The sequence below is a fragment of the Crocodylus siamensis genome, chromosome 9 (genome assembly GCF_052110815.1).
Source record: "Crocodylus siamensis isolate JL-2025a chromosome 9, ASM5211081v1, whole genome shotgun sequence".
NCBI lineage: Eukaryota > Metazoa > Chordata > Crocodylia > Crocodylidae > Crocodylus > Crocodylus siamensis.
In genome coordinates, this window is record NC_143403.1 from 9,754,788 (window position 1) to 9,775,179 (window position 20,392).

A 20,392-nucleotide genomic window follows, 5' to 3' on the forward strand; every position below is an offset into this window, starting at 1 on the left:
TGAAGAATGCTGGAATGGATGTACTTGGAATATTGAAGCAAGCCCTTATAAGTAAACCTATCAAACTTGTAATGATTTCTGTCATAACATGACAAAATAGATGAACCTGGATATCTGGGCCTTTAAGAGGTTTACAGATCATTTTTCTCAACATCACCCATTTGGTGAGCTGTTTCTCCCCCAGCCATTACAGCCTCCCCAAAGAATATTTGCCCGCTTCTTCAATAAACGTTGTTGTCCCTGAAAGCATTTTTTTTTCTTTTGCTTGTCAGTTCTTCAGAGAGAACAGAAAAATTACCATTCTGCTGCCCGTTTATAAAAGCAAGGCATGTAGTAAGACCCCAATCTTGCATCTGGATTCACTATAGCAGACTCCCTGTGCTCAGAAATCATACTTATAGTATTTGAATGGAACCTCAATAGACAAAGGAATTCTTCCTAGCAGATCCAAATCCTAAACTTTTACTGGTGTAAAGAATATACATTTAATTGTAGGTACTGCCCAGAACATTTTTCCTACATTCAGTATACACAGCTGTGCACATGCGTGCAGATTTTTACCTAGGTATTTATGTCACAAGAGTTTAAATTAGTTTAACCTGAAAGGAATGAAATACTACCATTCTTAGTAAGACACTGCTGACTGACATTATAAAATTCTCTTACAATGTGCATGTACAAGGAATCGTGAATCAGCTCATTTCTCACAGGTGTATGATGCAACTATCAAAATGGTAGGACTCGCTACTGTTCATCAGAATGGAAAACATTCTGCTTTGGACCAGGGGCATTTTTACTTGTTGGACATATATTCATAAAAGAAAACTTGACAGCATCTCTTGCCTTAGGTACGCAAGTAAAACGACTGACACAGATGTCCAACAGTCAGCCTGAGATGTGTTAAGACTGTACAGCAGCGGTCTCAATTACTGAACATAAGCAACATTAGAGGTATAAACTCAGTCAATTGTCTTTTTCCAAGTGAAATATTACTGTATAGTGAAATATATAGGTTTACAATTAAATCACTGCACTTACAGCCAGATTTTAAATGGCTTGGTTAAAATTAAAAGTTTTATCTTAAATTTTTATCTTAAATTTTTAATTGCCATGATTTTTTTCTCATTAACATGAAATGTTTCGTCTGTTTACATATGCATAGTATAATTCTGAATGTTACATAGATCCCTTTAAAATCTGAAATGGTCCATTACCCAAGCTGATTTTGTCATCATCACCCACTTTCTTCTCTGCTTTTATTTCTAGCTGCAGATTTTTTAAAACTTAAATCAGTGGTGTGTTTTTAATTGTCAGAGAAATAGCATTTAGCATTTACAGTAATTAACTCATCATTACTTCAAATAACTACACTAATTGGTATGTTCTACAAATCTGCAACACTGCAAAATTAAAAATAAACATAACAAAGATATAATTTACAACTAATCTATACTTACAATTAAAGTTAGTTTCAAGATTTATTTCATTCTATTATTTTTTTATTAGCTGCAGCACACAGTAAATGGGGTGTGCCACGTTCTGCTTTGCAAACACCTAGATTATAAAACGTAATTACACAAATTAATTAGAAATGAATGCATACGTTTATGCCTTTGTTTGTAACCATAACATATTAAACATGACTAAATTAATAAGCAACGCTTAAAAATGGTATAATAGTGTATCCAATTTTCAAAATATCAATTTTTGTGGAACTGCATTTCATTTTACTATGTGCAATAACAGGGAATATAACTTTTAATATGAGTTTGTGTTCTCCAACATTTAAAGGACATATTGGACAGCAAATATAGTGAGAGGCATCAGTTCAGCTTCTAGTGTCATCAGCTAGGAGGACAAAATCATCAAGTGAAATGTTAAGAATTTCCCAGTTTTCTACGTATTTGAGTTAAAATTCACTCTCGTCTGGTGGTTGCTCAAGATCTATACGTCACTTAAATTCTACCGACGCCCTTTTTTTGTAGGCTTCACTGGCTTTGTTCTCTACATAGGGAAAAACCAATCATATGAAAAAAATTATCCTTTGGGGAGCAAGTAATTTGAAGGGAATAAGATTACAACTCTGAATAAATAAGAACTGTGTCTATACGATGATTCTCCCAAATTTATATTATAACTTTGTTGACATAGTTATACCAGTCGACTACACCAACAACCTACTATTAGTGTGTTGGAGTGGCAAACTGGTCATTTCCAGGACAGGTTATTCTTGTCTTCTCCATTGGCAAGCCAGTAGTTTTGTTGATTTAAATTACTGCACCAGCTGTTTAAGCAGAAACCTCTATACCAGTCAGAAATCATAACTCCCCACCCCTCAAAAACTAGCAAAAAATCTGTAGTGTAGACCAGGCCTACGAATGCAAGCTCTTAGCATACATTTGCATGACAACGCAGCACCAAACTAGCTCTAAATACAGTACACAAGTATTAGAAGCAGTCAGGTCACATTAGTCTGGGATGCTGCCTGGGCTATGATATGCTCCTACGCAGCTGGGTAAATGAGCCTGGGTGGAGCGCCACGCTAACTCAGGTATGCTGCTTCCAGCACACCACCTCAATCCGTTGCTAATGTTTGCCTTATCCTTGCATTGGCCCAGAGAGAGTTCATATCGGTAAAGCATTTCCAGTGTAGCTACAGAAATCCTACCAGATACAAAAGAAAGACTAAACAAACAAAAATCAAACACCAAAAACAAAAAAAGAACAACAAAACAAACCGACCAACTGAAGAAAACAATCTGGCACTTCTGGCAAATCTGCTACTGCAAAACAAGCTTTCCCATGGATACACACGTATAAAACTACCCCAACCTAAAAACTTACAACTTAGACAAAGGGAACATTCATTATCAACACCATTTTAGAAACACGTGAAGCTAGGCACAACGGAATTGTTAAGTGATTTGCTGGAGGTCAAACAAAAAGCCTGTTGCAGAGCTGAAAACCCTGGTCTCAGTCCTATGTATTTCGCAAAATACAATGACTGTGTTTTTTACTCAGTAATCAAAACTTCAAGGTTTTGAAGTTTGCCCTTTGTCTCAAGAGATCACAAATGAAGGGAAAACAAATTTGAACATGTGCAGGATACTATAACTTATTTTACAATTGCCTTTTAAAAAGTTATATACTGAGTAAGAAAGCTGTTTCTGCAAAATGATGTACTTTGTCAGGACTAAATTAATAGAAGCTTAGCGCAAAAATTAGAATATACAGATTGCATTTCCAATCTAATATTCCCTTAAAAATGTCTCTTCAATTAACATAGTACTGAAGGAATAAGAGTTGCCATTTAGGAAAAAAAAGTAAAGGGTTACTTTTTAATTGTAAGGTTAGTATTGTACGTAATCCATTGTGGCTCCTGGCAAGTCACAAGTAAAACCAGAATCAATTTTTAATAATGTGAACTGAATTCAAAAGTCAGACATGCTTTCCCCTCCTAGCTCAATTGGGAATGTACCCATACAAAGTGATTTTTTCCATGCACATAAAACAGGGAGGGGGAGAAGAAAAAGAAACAAAAATGTTTTAAAATTACCTCGCTTCATAATAAATGGGCAGTTGTATCTTGGGCGCACCCCTGAACCCAACTCAGGTACATCTATCCCTAATAATACAGTCCCAGCTTTTTTCAAAAGCAAGCCCCAAAGGCACAGTTGAGCATACACAAAAGCATGCAGGTGTACATTTAACTTTCTGGCCCCCACAAGCAACTACGTGGCATAGCAAGGGCCTAATTCAAAGCTCATCAAGGAAACAGAGAAGCCCCATGACTCCAATGGGCTCCAGTCTGTGCCCTTATTCATACAATGAATATAAATTCTTCTAAATGGTATCACAACTCATACTTTTTACAGCCCCATCTGCAGTGCTATTATAGAGCAATGGAAGTGGTCTGGCATAACAATATCACGAAGCATAAAGAGGCTCTATTCTCACTGCCAAAACACCTTATGACATCAGATTAAATGAGAGGCTACCATTATTAATTGTTATTATCAAACAGTTATATTGCAGAAGAGCCAAAAGGCTGTGACCCTGTCACACTGAGTGCTGTACATATGCAACAAATGACGCTGCTTACAATGTGCTGCCAAAAGGTTTTCAAGAAAGGAACTGAACTCCTTTTAGCTAATAGTAGATACTGTAAAATGAGACAATACAGGTGAAAGTAACAGTCAGCTAAAGAAAGGTCTGGGAAGTAAAATATTCTCTTTTTTTCCCCAAGGGAGAACAACAAACAGTAGGGGAAGTGTGGAGAACCAATACCACACAATGGCAAGCTGAATACAGAGTACACAGAGAGGTGCAGCGCTTCAGCATCACATTTATGAACAGTTTAGCAAGACCTTCAACAGATAAAGCTACTAACTGGCTTAAAACCTCTACTGATATCCATCATTTGTTTGGGGTTTTTTTCTTTTTTGAATGATCTTTTCTTCCACTTGCATTTACAGAGCTACCCTACCTGAAGCTCTGTATAATCTTTGCCAACTACAAAAGGTTAGGAACCGTGCTGCAATAGGGATGGCAGCTCCCAAGTCAGTCCCAGGTTCTTCTAATACCACTGGCAATTCAATAGGTTGCAACTTGTCCTCACTTTCTTTAATGAGCTATTTCACCATCTCAGTGTTAAAACATATGGTGCTGGAGATGCTATCCTTCTAGTGGAGGACTTGTTTTGTTTTGTGTTATATTTGTCATTGTTGCAGACATAATATAGAAATCAATCCCTATGTCCTTCCTAACCTTATTATCTCCACAGAAGTACACAATGAACTTTTAAAGACACAAAGAAAACAATTTCCCTGACCAGAAGAGTTTATTTTCTACCTTCTATAGTTCTGGAATAATGTAGACACCACACTGATGAGTGTGAATAAATAGTTCACACAAATAAATAATAAAAGAGGAAATTCTATAAGGCCCAAACCTTTTACTGTACAGTCTAATCTGTGAGACTCAATCCCCCGCAAAAAACACAGTCAGTGGAATTTACCTAGTTTTATTTAGAACTTCTAAACTAGTTAAGAGAAACCATGAAAACTCCCCCATCCTCAAAGAAGCTTTTTAAATGTCAGATGCATTGAAAGTCCATTCCACCATGAGAACAAAAATAAAAAAGAAAGGCTAAAAAAAGAGACTTTATTAGTAAATTTGCATTTCAACTTTCAGATCAAACAATATTTCACCAAGAGGCATTCTGAGTATTTGTATGGTTAGACAAGAGACGGAAACATTTTTTTTCACAGCCTGACCACGCTGGCTTAGAAGTACTGGTTACAAGTAGCTTTTCAAGGCAGGAATTAAGTACACAGAAGATCTCACAGGTTTTTATGTAAGCTCTATTTTTGGCATAGCTTTAAAAAAGGGAAGCAAAGAATCTGTTTGGTGATAAAAGTGACCCACTGGATTTCACCTTGCCTTTCATCAAAAATTATCACAGAACATATTAAATCATTAGCAAGAAAAACTCTGCTGCCTGCTGGTTTTAAAATGCAGAGAATGAAATTCATTGTGAAAGCAAAATAGGGCCAATAATATAATTACACCACTATGCCTATGTAGTCTGAGTTAATGTTATTATTTGACATCGCAAGGCTATGCTTTTTCCCATGAGTCGCAATGGAGACAAGGTTCACTCTAATTGGTTCCAAAGCACAACCTACCAACAACAATCTTTCCTCAGGACCAGTAATGTTAATTTCCACACGACTGTAAATAGTGTTTGCAAACAATACAAACATGGTAATAAGAGGCTAGGTGGGTAATTAATGTGGTTACAAAGCAGCTTATTTGCATTTTTATTTAAAACTGCCTTCTTTAAAAAGCAGCTCAGATTTCTCTTTGCAAAAAGAGCCTTGGTTAAGGAATAGAGCAGTAATTACTCTCTTTAGGGGTTCTTTTATATGTTCTTTAGGGAATTAAAAAGAAAAGATAAGCAGAATTATAAAGGGAATCATGTAAAATATGAAATGTGCTATAAACACTTAGTAGTGTATTTACCATAAGCTAAGCTTGTCTTCTTCATTAATGGAATATATTGCTGTCTTACCCTACAATCTGATTATCTGCAGAACTGGTTAAAATTTACCACTAGCCAGTTTAACTTTTTACACAGCTCTGCACCAGTGATGACAACAGACATCTTTACGCAAGGGAAACAGGGCACATGAAGGGTGTATATACTAGAAGATTTTTCAATGCCAATGGAGGCACACTGGTAGGAAAAGCAATTTAAGATAATAGATCTTTTTCTATTTTAAAAGGAAAGGTTCAAATAAATGAGGTTTTGCAGTATTCTGTGTTTATGTGAATATGTAAAACACAAGTATGAGAGATACTGATGTATCCATATATATGAGAGAGAGAGAGAGATATCTATAACTATATAAAGATATAGATATATAGCTATCTCTCTCTCTATATAGCTATATATTTATATAGATAGATAGATGGGGGGGTGTACACACATCAGTATCTCTCATACTTGTGTTTTTACATATGTATAAACTAGGCTATGAAAACTCAAAAGCCAAGATTTGTAGAAGCAGACTCCTAAAGTTGGCATGATTTTTAAAATTACAGAGCAGTCAGCTACTCTACTGCTATTTACTTGGTAGCTTTAAATGAATCTAGAAACCCAATTATGTCAATTATTTCTGGGAATCTTAATCAAAATGAGTCATGCCTGAGTAATTTATAAGGCATAGGTTTAGGTTGTGATATTCTTTTACATCGTGTTTTGCCAGTTTCCTGAACAGTGAAGGTTTTGCAATAAAGAAGATATCAATATTATATATTAAAAATAACCATTTTGTTAAAGTCATAGGTAAAACATGCTCCTACAAATTCTATCTGTGTACTTTTTGGGTAGTTGGAGAAAACACCATAAAAACCTGGGAGATGGGCACTATGGATATTTCTTAAAGTTACACTTTAGACCAGGGGTGGGCAATTATTTTGGTCAGAGAGGGCTGCTTACTGAGTTCTGGCAAGCCATCGAGGGCCGCATGACAGCATAGCTCAGGGCAGATAAATATTAATTTTCTAAATTTTTAGAGGCCCCACAGGCCGGATAGAATGGCCTGGCGGGCCACATCCGTCCCCCAGGCCGCATTTTGCCCACCCCTGCTTTAGACAGATCTGACAAGTGCACCAGACTGTAAAAGGCGAGTAGGATGTAGAGATTAAAGGCAATATAGCCAGTGTTTTAGAAATCATATCTTCATGTTATGGCAAGCTAACAATACACAAACTACATGGAGAGCTTCATTTTACGTTAATAAAGTACAATCACATAACCACATAGCTTTGAGACATGCCTTTTTGTTTTCATCACCTGCCTGCAGAATTACAGCAATAGTTAAAACTAGAATAGCCTAGACATCTAACATTATAGCATAGCATCTAGCACACAAGTTACTATTGTGGACAGGCACCTGGCTGGGATCACATGACGCCAGGTTTGGTGACCCCTTTCTTGCCTGCCAGGGGCAAGGGGTCAGACTAGATGGTCCACTGAAGTCCCTTCCGACCCTAGAATCTATTCTGGACTAGCTTTTAGTCCAGATGTTATTAAACCACATTGTCAGGGAAAGTGCATCTCTCTCTGTCACCATCCTACAGGTTTTTTCTTCTGTACACCTGATATGAAGTTTCCAAACTACACTGGGGTATTTTTGCTTAACTTGAAAGTTTTGTTGCAATTCTGCCTTTTGCCTGTAATGACGGCCCTACCCAGGAAATAACACCAGCTGATCCCGACTAGATAATGACAGTGGCGTCTCCATCATGCCACCAATCCCTATATGACTTCATAGGTTGGTAGGTCTTCGTGAAATTCATATCCATTGACACATTTCAGGTTGGCACCCAAGAGAGTACTTTGTTTCCTCCAGGAAGAAGCCTCTGATTTTTGTCACCCATTTCCTTCTGGTCAAACAGAGATGAAGTAGGCATACAACAGATGAGTCTGGATCTCCGCTCTTTTCATGAGGCCAGCTTGAACAGCATTGGTGCTAAAGTGCAGCCAGCTTGCAATAGGACTAGTAGCCCCTGCTTTCATGGCACAGCACCCCCTCGCGGGCAGTGTTCACTTTCTCCTGCAAACGGCAATCAATTCAACGATACCACAAATACCTTCCTTTCCTGCCTCCTGGACCCCGTCTCCTCTGCTCACCTCCTGTTGCCGTCCACATGGAAGTTTTCACTCAGCGTCAGTATTCTTCACTGTACTGTCCCTTCCTTCATCCCTTCTCCCACTCAAATATCCCCCCATGTATGGAACAGTTTCTCCTTCAATCACTGTGACGATACTTCTCAGGCTGCTTCCTACGGACAACTTCATTTTCCATTGTGTTATGCTGCCTCACAAACTTCAAGGCTTTCTTAACCTGCTTCTTTCAGCAATATAGCCATTTTTATTTCCTACACTCTAAACGACATAATACATTTTACAACTTCAAAATCCATTGACAAAATAAAGCCTGGAACTACAAGGAATTAGCCAAACTAAAAAAAATGGACATTCTAAAGCAGCTATTATTTCAATTCTTTAATTAATCTACTTCCGTACTTTGGACACCAATACACGGGCCTTGCGCCTGCTGTGACGTGCTTTAATTAGAACACATCAGAGCAGACTTGATTAACTGAGTCCGCTGAAGTGTGCTAATTAGCATGTTCCCACAGCTTCGGCATCATGTGTATTCAGTGTCCCCAAACTTCAAAATGGTGGCAGGGGCACATTAACTATAACTCATGAAATGAACTTTAGTTAAAACACCCCCACTGCTGTTCCGAAGCTAAATACACAAGACGCGGAGGGCACGTTAATTAGAGCAGCTCTCAATGTACTCCCCACCCCGGAGTACGTGTAAAGATCCCCTTTGTTTCTCAAGAGCTAAGCCCTGACAATATTTATCACTTGGTGAAGTGATTTGAATCATGAGCAGGGCAATGGAAAGCCCCATAAGTGATCATTATAGTAAGAACTAAGTTTGTACATAAGTGCCAAGAGGGTCCGGAATTTAGACCGTAACTCTTTTGGGCAGGTACCTAAGCTGCTTCTACCCAGCGTGCCTGTAAATCACCATCCTAACATATAGCACGACACTACAACAACTATCCATTAATCTACTGGAAAGCAACTATATCACCCACTGCTGATGTAATATAAAAAAAGCTTCAGTGAAAACAAGTGGATTGAATGTTTTCTACAGATACTTTCAAGAAAATGAGAGCAATGCTGTAGTTTACCTTTTAACAAATATTTTCCATTTTATCCACTTCCATGGTCAGTGTACAGGTTCTTTGGAATCACAGCTCTTTATCAACTGTACAAAAATCAAAACACTTCCAAGTTCTCATAACCCTGGTGAGAAATTAAAATGAGTAAAGTGATGCTATATTAATTAAACATTTGGAATGCATCCATAATGCTCAATGGAAATGGAAGCCATATGAGGTCTTAAATGCCTGAAAAATGCCTACCAAACCCTTTAAAGCCGTCTGCACTCACCCACATTGACTACAAGACCGCTTTATATTTCATAAATGTAATTACTTTAAAATATTAATATATTTATTTGGATCATAAAACTACATCTTTACTGTAGCAATAGTAGGAGGCTAACTGCACTTATGGACACAAGTCTGAAATAGTTCAGCTGTAATCTGTACATTGATTCTGTGTATAAATGATATCCACTTCTCAGTGTTGGGTATCTTTCTGAAATGTTAGAGGCTTAACACATCTGCTATATAATTCAGGCTCTGTTTTACAGTGGTTTCATTACCAACCATAAAAGCTGTAACAGTGGAACTATATAAACAAACTGAACAGTGTTTTTACTGTAAAACATGAATGTAATGTAAATATTTGTCTTTCCCTTCTCTCGGCATCTGTAATGAGAGCAGCAAATTCATGCCATATGTTTATAATGCAAGAAAAAATAGATCTCAACAATTCATCCATGTGGATATGGAGAAGCCGTTTAATGTTTTTAATTCACTCATTTGCTTTTACACATAAATTTCCTTGCAAACCATTAAAAAGCCTGTTTTCTCTCCTGTCAGTTATTTCGTTCATGGCTACTCTTTCTTTTTTTTTTTCTTTGAGGAAGATGCACCTGGTAAAAATAATGCTGGGAGATGCATTTCACAGCAATATCAAGGGCAACTCTTCCAAAGGACTGGAAGCACTATTAGGGATTGCTGCAATTAAAACTAAAACATGCTAGAAAACTTTAAAAATAATAATAATAATAACTTCACAGCTTCTGAACTTCATCATTCTCTGGTTGTGCGATAGCATACTTTTTTTCTCACTGATTGCACCTGGAGAATAGCTTAACTAACATTCCCCATGCCAGCTCCTCAGTGCTCCCCAACAGCAATGAGTAACAAAGACATCAGCACCAACTCGGGGATCTGAACTGGACTGGACTGAGGTGGTCAGCATATTTCACACATTTCACAAGCTGCTATCAGATGGTAATGACATCTGATTAATACTAACCACAACCAGATCTCTCCTAGCAATCTCAAGTCGAATCCAAATCATATTTCAGTCAATCAAAAGATTCTCAGGCTTTAAAGGCAGATACATCAGGCCCTTACAAAGCAAATCAACCTTAATTATTCAGTCTTTTTTCTATCGTTACCTGGAGTCTTTGGCTTGTTTACCATATCGAGAGCTCCGGAGAAATGCATGCTTATATTCTGCAGGCCTTTTAGAAGACAGTGGGTAATACATTGATAAAATGCAGCTTTAGAATATGACGTATTGAGAAACAATATATGATTACAAATAATTAAACAATCCTTGGAACTAATACGTTCATAGCAAAAGCTGCTGTATAATATTCTGTCAACTGCAGATTTATTGTGTGAAGATTGGACCTTTAAAGGTATTTATTCATTTTTAAAAAATGTGTGGCTGTACACAGTCCTACTTGATGCCATTTTGTGTAGCTATTTTTTTGGAACTAACAGTTACTGATTCTCATTATTCAACCTGCCCCTTCAGCACTCATGATCACCACTGTCAGTGTCTGGCTCCAAAAGTTCCCCTCCCCCCCATATTCCTGTTCTTCTTAGGTGGCTTCTTCCATAACCTGTAGGACGTTCCATGAGCAACAATCTATGGACTGCTATTAATCAACCATCAAGGGTCATTTTTACCATCAGCCATGGAGTGATCTCCTCCTCTATCTTATACATATGACCACAGTAAAGATGACTGACACAAACTCTACATGGCTTTTTGGGGGGTAGAAGAGAAGCTCAAAGACTTAACATCCATCAAGTCAAAGAAACCTTTATCTTCTAAATCAAAATGAATGTTTACAGATGGCAAGCTGCTGAAGACTTCACAAGGTCCTCACGCCTGTCCCCTGAAAAAGCAGTGTTTGAATAAGGTAACTTTTATTCTAAATGTGCATGCTAAGCCTGCCAAAAGCAAAATCAACATCTGAAGCTAAACTGTGGCAGATCGGTCCCTGCAAAATTAGGAACTCATGAAGAGCACTGCAGGCATTTTTTCCAAATAGGGCATACACACACAATGCCTAGAGGCATATCCGTTGCTTCCCGGCATTCTATATTTCTTTAAAAGAGTAGTTTGTTTTCCAAGCCTCAGAGATCAGGTTTTGATTTCAATCATAATAATTCTAATCATCAAGTGTCTATAAATCACTCTTTAAGAGAAGAATACTGGGAGAAAGAATGAGGCAAAGCTAAGATTTATTTTGTGGTTCTGAGTCGCAGCTGTTTTCTGTAGTCTTATCACATCTCTCCTTTGTAAATTTTTTCCGTACAAGAGAAATTTGAGGTTTGGTTACAGTTAAATCTATCTTTATTTGAAGTAACTGTATACTTAATACGGAGAAATAGCTATGAAAGAAACATTAGACTTTGTTAACGATTATTACACTTGCAATTTAACTTTTAATATCTACTTCAAAGATTGAAATATGACAGTTTCTTGCGTTAAAAAAACTATAATTTATGGGACATTATATTCATCCATAGTTTGGAGAACTTTCCTGGGAATACCTCTAACATCTGGTGCTATGTACCCCTATCCAAGCAGCATGCTTATATTCAATTAAAAAAACTCTATCAATAATATAAAACAAACTCCCTAACTTCTCTTCCTACTGAATAGATTTCAATGTTCATCAGAGCAACTGTGTGTACAAACAGCGCTGTAATGTTTTTCATTAAGCCTTAAAGTCAATTAAGCTGCGAATTGGAACAATCATTCCTCCTTTGCAAAGTATTGATATTTTTTCTTGGCTGCTTTCAGGCCTTTCCACTACTCAAGGAGAGATTTATGTTTGACAATTTTTTTCTGATTAAAATGAATCATAGCTCTAGGATTCTAATTTCCTCTCTTCTGAGCAAGAAATTATCAAACACAGTTTTAAACCAATAGTGAGCTTCATCATGCATGGACAACCTTCGTTTTCTAGCCATCTACAGCAAAGCAATACAGATCTTTCTTCTTTTTGTTTGTTTCCTTTACAATACATCTCTCAGACTGTACCAATGTACTCCACTACTTCTCTCTATTTAAATGTTACTTGAGATGGACAAGCTACAGGGGCCACACTTAAAAACTTGTCACTTTTGCTTTAGATACATAGATAAGGCAATTACCTCCATCTGTGCTATATTAAATGAACTTTGTCATACTTTACTATAGGAAATAACTAGAGTACTAAAAATATGAAAGTATGTGTAATATAGCCATCTAATATAACTGGCTTTTTATTCTGTTAAGTGTGAACACAAAAGAGGTGACAACTCTACACAAGACAGCTATGCAGAAATATGAAAAAAAAAATCATAATTTCTAAGATCTGGCTCCAATAACAAACCAAGCCATCTCCAATGACTTTTTAATTTATTGTGCTGTAGCCAATATGATAAACTTGGGTTCTTCTACATACATTAGACCCAAGTCTTCCAAGTCAAATTTCAGGCCAATTTTGGACAATTTCAGGCCATTGTGTTTGTTTTAATTATAACATTTGGAAAAAGACAGCAACACAGTGAATCAATACAAAATAGTCAAAACTTGGAATAAAAATGGTTGCTTCTTTAAACATGGTCTGGTGAATCTGCATACTCACTTTCTTTACCTAGGTAAAATACTTCTACTATGCTTCATTTGTGTCATGCTCTGGCTAAGTACAGGTGTTCAAGAAGCGCTGGATGGTGGAAGCGCTCTAACTTTCAAGTTTTACTCTAAGCACCCCTGTTTAGGTGGGCAGAAGCAGAACACACATTAGCTCTTGGGAGGGGGAGGGGGAGGAGGAGCAGGAAGAGGAGCTTGCTTGCATGGCCCAAGCACAGCAGGGGGTGGGCGGGCTTTTGCAACCTTTCAAAGTGTGCTGTGGGCTTCCCAGGCTGCCAAGGACTCCAAACAGCCAAGTCTCCCCTGACTGGCTGGCAGGAACATCACAGCCACCCACCTGGACCTGATGCAGCACTGGTATTGAGAGATCTATTACATGGTCTGTGCCTCCAGGAAGAGTGCAGAAACATGAGAGGACTTGGTCTGGAACAGCAGCAGATGGGACAACCTTTCTGCCTCCACTCAGTAGGCCTTCAGAAGAGTGACCCTGTTTCATAGATTTCATAGACATCAGGGCTGGAAGGGACCTCGGGAGATCATCGAGTCCAGCCCCCTGCCCAAAGGGCAGGAAGTCAGCTGAGGTCACAGGATCCCAGCAAGATAAGCATCCAATTTACTCTTGAAGGTGTTCAATGTAGGTGCTTGAACCACCTCCGCTGGCAGACTGTTCCAGACCTTGGGGGCTCGGACAGGAAAGAAATTCTTCCTTATGTCCAGCCTGAAACGGTCTTGCAGGAGTTTGTGACTGTTCGACCTCGTCATCCCTTGGGGCGCTCTGGTGAACAGTCGTTCCCCCAGATCCTGGTGGTCACCCCGATAAACTTATAGGTGGCCACCAGATCACCCCTGAGCCTGCGCTTTTCCAAGCTAAAGGGCCCCATGGCTCTCAGCCTGTCGTCGTAAGGTCTGTTTTCCTGACCTCTGATCACGCGTGTGGCTCTTCTCTGGACTCTCTCAAGCTTCTCCACATCCTTTTTGAATTGTGGAGCCCAAAACTGGACGCAGTTTGCCTGGTGGCTTACAAAATTCTATCTAGATTTCAAGAAATCTACTGGGTTCATTGAAGAATGTGCAGTTTTTCCTAAAGCAAGCACCAGAGAAGCTGTGTCCCAGAGGTCTTTTTTTTTAGGGGGAGAGGGGGGCGGGGGGGGGAAGATGGGGGGTTGCTCTAAAAAGGGAACACTACATTAAGACTGGCAAGACCATTGAATATTATAGAATCATAGAAAGTTAGAGTTGGAAAAGACCTCAGGAGGTCATCTAGTCCAACCCCCTGCTCAAAACAGGACCAGCCCCAACTAGATCATTCCAGCCCAGGCTTTGTTGAGCTGGGCCTTAAAAAGTTCCAAAGATGGAGATTCCACCGTCTCTCTGGGTAACCTGTTCCAGTGCTTCACGACCCTCCTAGTGAGAAAGGTTTTCCCAATACCCAACATATGAATATTACTATTCATATCCAATATACTATTCATTTCCAATATATGAATATTATTATTCATATAGCCAAGAAAAGTGACAACTGAACAACAGTAATTAATAAAACAAACAATGTGGGAGCTTGACCAAAAATGCTAGGTGCCCTACATAGGTATCTATGGGACTCCCAGCAGCATACCCCAAACTCTGTAACAGACTGTGTGAACCAGCTTTCTATGAAGTGCGCATGGTTCCAAACAATTACTTGAGTAACCAGAATTGCTAGAAATTGGCTTTAAGACATGAGACCAGAGAAAAACTCTCTGATTCCTTATGGGCCACACCGGATCAGCGTTCACATCATGCTAACTGTCTATACCTGGTCCACACCAGGGAAATTAATGTTCCTTCTAGCAAAATGAATTCTGCAAACTTTCTGAGGAATCCCAGTGTCACTGATACTGGCTACCCAGACATCGTGCAATCCTACAGCTTTCAAGCCAGACCATAGCTGTGGCAAAACATACACCATGTCGCATATTGTCAATGATTACCCGCTGACTAAGTTCAATGGTGGACTACAGTAACTGCACATGGCCACTGAGGACATTATCACATGGCTTGGCCATTACACACACGCTGGCTGACTATAGGCCACTGAATGCATCCAAGGTTTCTAGAACTGTGGGTCTGTGAGCTGGCTCCATGAGTTTCTGGTCCTGCAATCTATAATGAGCACAGGCAGTATAAATGCTTCTCACAATCTACATTTTACACCTGCATACGGTTTCCCCAGACAAGTCAGAAAGCAGTGATGCTAGATACAAGTATGCACAGGAGAGCTGATACAGACTTTGGCCATGTTCAAGTATACTTTTTACTTCCATTAGGGAACTTGCCTATTGCCTGAAATCAGTGCAGATGAATCAGTTATTCAAACAGACTAACTGTGTGAAAAATAGCAGTAGATCCATATTCAGCACTTGCTCATCTGCACCCATGACAATATGCAATAAGAGAAATTCAGCAATAAGCAGTTTTATGTGTATGGATGGCAGGCCTGGGGACAGATTCTTCATTGACTCTTGTCAGCAAGAGCCTGGTGGCAGGGCCAGCCTGACGCTTAGGCAGAGGAGACAAGCTCTGACTTAGGCTAGACTGTTGCCCCACAAGGTATGGGGGGAGGAGTTAGCAGGGTGCCGCAATGCTCCAGGGAATGTCGGTGGAATGTGACCTACTGTGAGTCACAATGGGATGCGATACAGATGTTCAGTATGGTGCTATAACCTCCAGTGCTGAACTCTGATACCACATCCAGCCAGGGTTATCTTAGAGCAAAATCTGCCATGTTTACCACGCTCTATGCACACTGACCATCTATTCGTAAAGCCTATCACACAATAAATGCAACTTCTGCACCTGGTCTCCATTTTTCTCTATTTGGTCCTACATTAAGAGGATGTAAAACAAAGTTTCAGATATGTAAGCCTTAATTCTAATTTGCAACCTTAACTCTGCCCACTAGTTAACACGCATAATGAACTAAATGAACCATTATCTTTAATAACGCAGTCCTATTATTTCTCAAAACATTTATCAAGTCTAAAGATACACGCAGCCCTTTGAAATATATTTGTGTTATTCTTGTAAATACACCAGGTTTATCATCATAACCAAGGACAGGGGACACCTAAAGTTCATTATTGCAGTAGCATGCTTTTGTTACTTATTTCATTTTTAAAGAATTATCAAACATCTAAAAATAGCATGCTCTACACCCAAGGACAATATAATCAAAATAGTCTGTAAACAGTTTTTTAGAGAAACAGCATTAGATTTCCATTAACTGTGGATTAAGACACAGAGTTTCATCCACTTCATGGGAGAATTTACCAGATGCAGAATGTACTTACGCAGAGCAAAGGAACAGCTCAGTCTTACAAAGCATGAGTCAACACAGTCCTGTGAGCTGCAATTGTATTTTGATGCTCCTACCTCAAATGAGCAATGTTACTCGTGTGCTAGGTTTTGCGGGATTGTCCCAAGGAGCATATTCACAAGTTAAACTGAAGTGAACCATTTGGCCTTGATCATATAAGCCAAAGTTCTCCAATGCGGGAGGAAACAACATAATTGCCCTGCAGGGGGAACACAACCGAGTAACATTTTTTTTCCTTTGAAATGCGCTCCTCCTGTAGGAAAGGTGAATTTTCAAATTAACAACATTTTATACGCTATAATTCATATACATTCATTAAAAAAAAGGTACATCAATCATGTAACATTTGTGTCCATTAAATTACAAATGTAACACCTGCATAAGTAAAACTGTCTTCCCTCTTTTTTTTTTGTTTGCAATAGCTCTGGGTTTTTTCGTCAAAATTGCTTACAATTTGATGTAAATTTTAAGCATCCTGTAATTCATCAACGAATTCTCTCCTGGTTACACACTCAAAGTAATTAAAGTTCAGTAATAACTTATTCTTTCTGCTCCAGCACCTGCATTTCATTTGTTTATTTTCCCAGAGTCATAAATCTGAGGGACTGTCAAAGTGCCATAATATTAGTGCAATAATCAAAGTTAATTAGTCCCTCTCAATAAACAACAACAAAGCCATTACAAAGATGCATTGAAGGTTCTCCAGCTACCCAGCTTACAGATGAGATTGTATTTTGAACAATTAGAATTTGAGAACTGTTAGTAAATAAAGGTAGTGCTTTTTTAAGTAATTTGAATCAAGACAGTGATCTGCATTCAATTACCAATTCATTAACTTTTGGCGAGGTAATGTATGTACTAACACAAGTACTCTTGTACTCCCGTTGTCTGCGCAAAGAACTAAATACAATTGTTGCTTTTCCTGACTTTGATCCCTTCTGGAAAATTCCTTTTAAAAATAAGTGGGCAAAGTTTCATATTTACCAGATTTCACCCTTATAGTTTACTTTCATTTTTTCTAACTTTCTGTAAGTAAATATATTAGTTCAGAAGAGGAAATACTCCAAACCCTAGCTATGTTGGAAAATATTTTATGAGCAAATACAGTAACACAAGTACAATCTCTCCTTACATAGTCCACTGGTGTTACTGAACCAAAGAAAACAGACAGTTTGAGCTTCTATTAAGAAAACAAAAGAAAAAAATAAATCCAAAAGAAGTACTTTAAAACTCAACTGCCCAAGAGGAAGAAGGCATTAATCCAAACACCTTCTTCAAGAAATCAAGCGCCAGTAGTAGTTTCAGATATTTGTACATAGTACTCCCCATCATAAAATGCTGCTGAATGCTATCCCTTAACATCTGGGAGCACCTTAAACAGCTTTATCTCCCAAACACTGGGAGCAAACACATCATAACACCCTCAGCACTGCGACGTTAGCAGAACAGAGACAAGAAACCAAGGGCCGGGTTCTGTCACTCAGTCAAACAAAATGTTCCCCGAAGTGCATTCAGACTGGTGTAAAGGGTGCAACAATCAGGTCCGCAGACAGAAGGCTGCCAGCTACAACCTCCAGAGTTATAGCAGTTACGGCAAAATGGAGACAAAAAGTTACCCACAAGACCTACTGGAGAGCAAATGAATGTAGGGAGAATGAGTTAGGAATGCTGGAAAGCAAAGGTCTTGTGGGAGATCAGCAACAGAGGGCTGGGACTGCGGCAAAAGGATCACTGATGGAAAAGGCGATGAGAAATGTGGGAAGGGAGCAGACAATAACGTATGTGCAGAACAATACAAGGGGAAGAGAGGACAAAGAAGAACGAAAGGAAAAGAAGGCAAGTTGGGAGGGACGACCAAAAATACAAACACAAATGCTTATCTAAGAACCAGACAGAATGACTCTGTTAAAGGATCTTACCTTTTAGTACAGAACAACTTGTAATTTTCCAAGCAGGAGCCACCTATCTAAGTCCAGGTGCAATTATACGTGCATTTGGGGTGCTTAAGAAATTATCTTTTAGATGACCAACAGAGTGGACTTAATTGATTCTCGCTAACTTTTTACCATGTAAATACCTCAGAAGCATGCCAGTCCTTACAATTCAGTTGCACAGGTTAGAAAAAATAGTGACTCTCTATTATTCTGTACATATTAACAAAGTTCAAGTGTCAAAGTGAAAACAAAAGGGAAAAAAGGCTGTTTTCTTAGATTCAGATAAATATCAAAACTGTCATCACTGCACAAGACTTCATATTACTTCATAATTCAGAGAGAAATGACTTAGTATTGAAAAATATGCATGCTTCCTTACCCATTCAGCTAGGATGTGCTGTACAGCATCACTGGCTCTTGACATATTTCTGCAGGCGAGGATAACATATGCCCCATGAAGTGCAAAGGACTTTGCAGTTTCAAATCCTGGATAAATAAAATACATTTCCAGTCAGAGAGATGGATCTTAACAATGCCCCAGAGTACTACATTCGGATCTGAGATTTGGGAGCCCAGATCTTCTGAATCATAACCTATCTTTAGTATGGTTCCCCTCTGTGCTAGACATGTGAGTCCATGGGATTTTACAGAAGTGGGCCTTAACCTCACTAACTTTCTTCCCCCATAATTCTGCTCAGAATGCTTCTTACCCAAGAGCACTGCTTTGAAGACATAGCAGTTAAGGCACAATCATGTCTGTATTGATTTAAATGAGAGTTTCCCTTGGACTTCAATGGGGCCAGAATTTTGCCCTTAAAGGGCGCGTCCAGACGAGCACACGTCTCAAACCCCTTTGAGCTGGGGCAAGAGGCATGTGTGGGAATGAAAAAATGTTCCCGCACTGCAAGGTCACAGTGTGGGGACAAAATTAGACCCCTGGATATCTAGGGGCAAAAAAAAAAAAAACGCTCCAGAGAAGTGGAACAAGGCACAGCCCTGGAGCCCCCACAGGTGTCAGTCCTCCAGAAGAGACGCTCTGGTTTTGGTCAAAGTGTCTCTTTGGTGCTCCTGCTGCCCCCGGCACTGTCCAGGGTGAGATAGGGAAAGGGGGGTGGGGTTTATGGGTGCGGGTGGGTGTGGGTGCGAGTGTGTATGAGGGGTGGCAGGGGGGTGTTGGGAGTGGCGAGAGGGATGTCCCCAGGGCTGTGGGGGGTGAGTGGCCAGAGCAGCTGCAGCGAAGCTGGTGGCACATGGAGGGACCTGGCCCAGACCGGTGTGGCTCCTTAGTCTGGCTTTGCACCAGAGCGGGTTGCCTGGCTCCGGGAGGCGCGCAGGAGCCACGCCTCCCGGAGACACGCGACCCGCTCCGGTGCAAAGCCTGACTAGCAAGCTGCACGGAGCTGGCCCGGGTCCCACCGCACGCCACCTCCCCACAGGCACAGCGGGCCAGAGGCGGGATTCGGTGCCATGCACCAAGCCCAGCCAGGTCCTGCTGCCAAGGGACCGGCCTGGCTGGGTGGTAGAGCGGCCCCAGGGCCAGCAGGACCTGAGAGCTGGCAGCAATGGGCTCAGAGCACCCCCACTCCCGCTGATGCCATAGAAGGTAAGTTATGGACCCTGTGCAGGGGGCTGTAACCCTGCAAGGTACCTGGGACCCTGTGCGGGGGGCCTGTGGCCCTGCAGGGGGGGGCATTTCATGTGCTGCACCCTGTGGAGGCCAGGGGACCCACCCCTCCTGAGCAGCCCCCCCACAGTCCCCCACACCCACAGTCCCCCCAGCAATTGCCCCATACGTTCCCCACACTCCTTCCCACCCCCTCCTGCAAACACCATATCCCCACATCACACACCCATCATGTGTAAAGAAAACCAAAAGCACACATCAACATATAGGTATTAAGAATTTATTTCATCATGATGATAGAGACACTGGTAGGC

The 20,392-nt window shown here is 39.9% G+C and overlaps 1 protein-coding gene across 5 annotated transcripts in view; it reads right to left on the reverse strand.

The window, feature by feature from the left end:
- Positions 1–20,392, reverse strand: part of WWOX (WW domain containing oxidoreductase) — a 688,154-nt gene that overhangs the window by 635,037 nt on the left and 32,725 nt on the right. For all 5 annotated transcript variants that reach the window (XM_090063746.1, XM_090063745.1, XM_090063748.1 and 2 more), the window contains exon 5: positions 18,834–18,940. In XM_090063746.1, the coding sequence (XP_089919872.1) occupies positions 18,834–18,940 (107 nt within the window). The remainder of the gene's footprint in view (positions 1–18,833; positions 18,941–20,392) is intronic.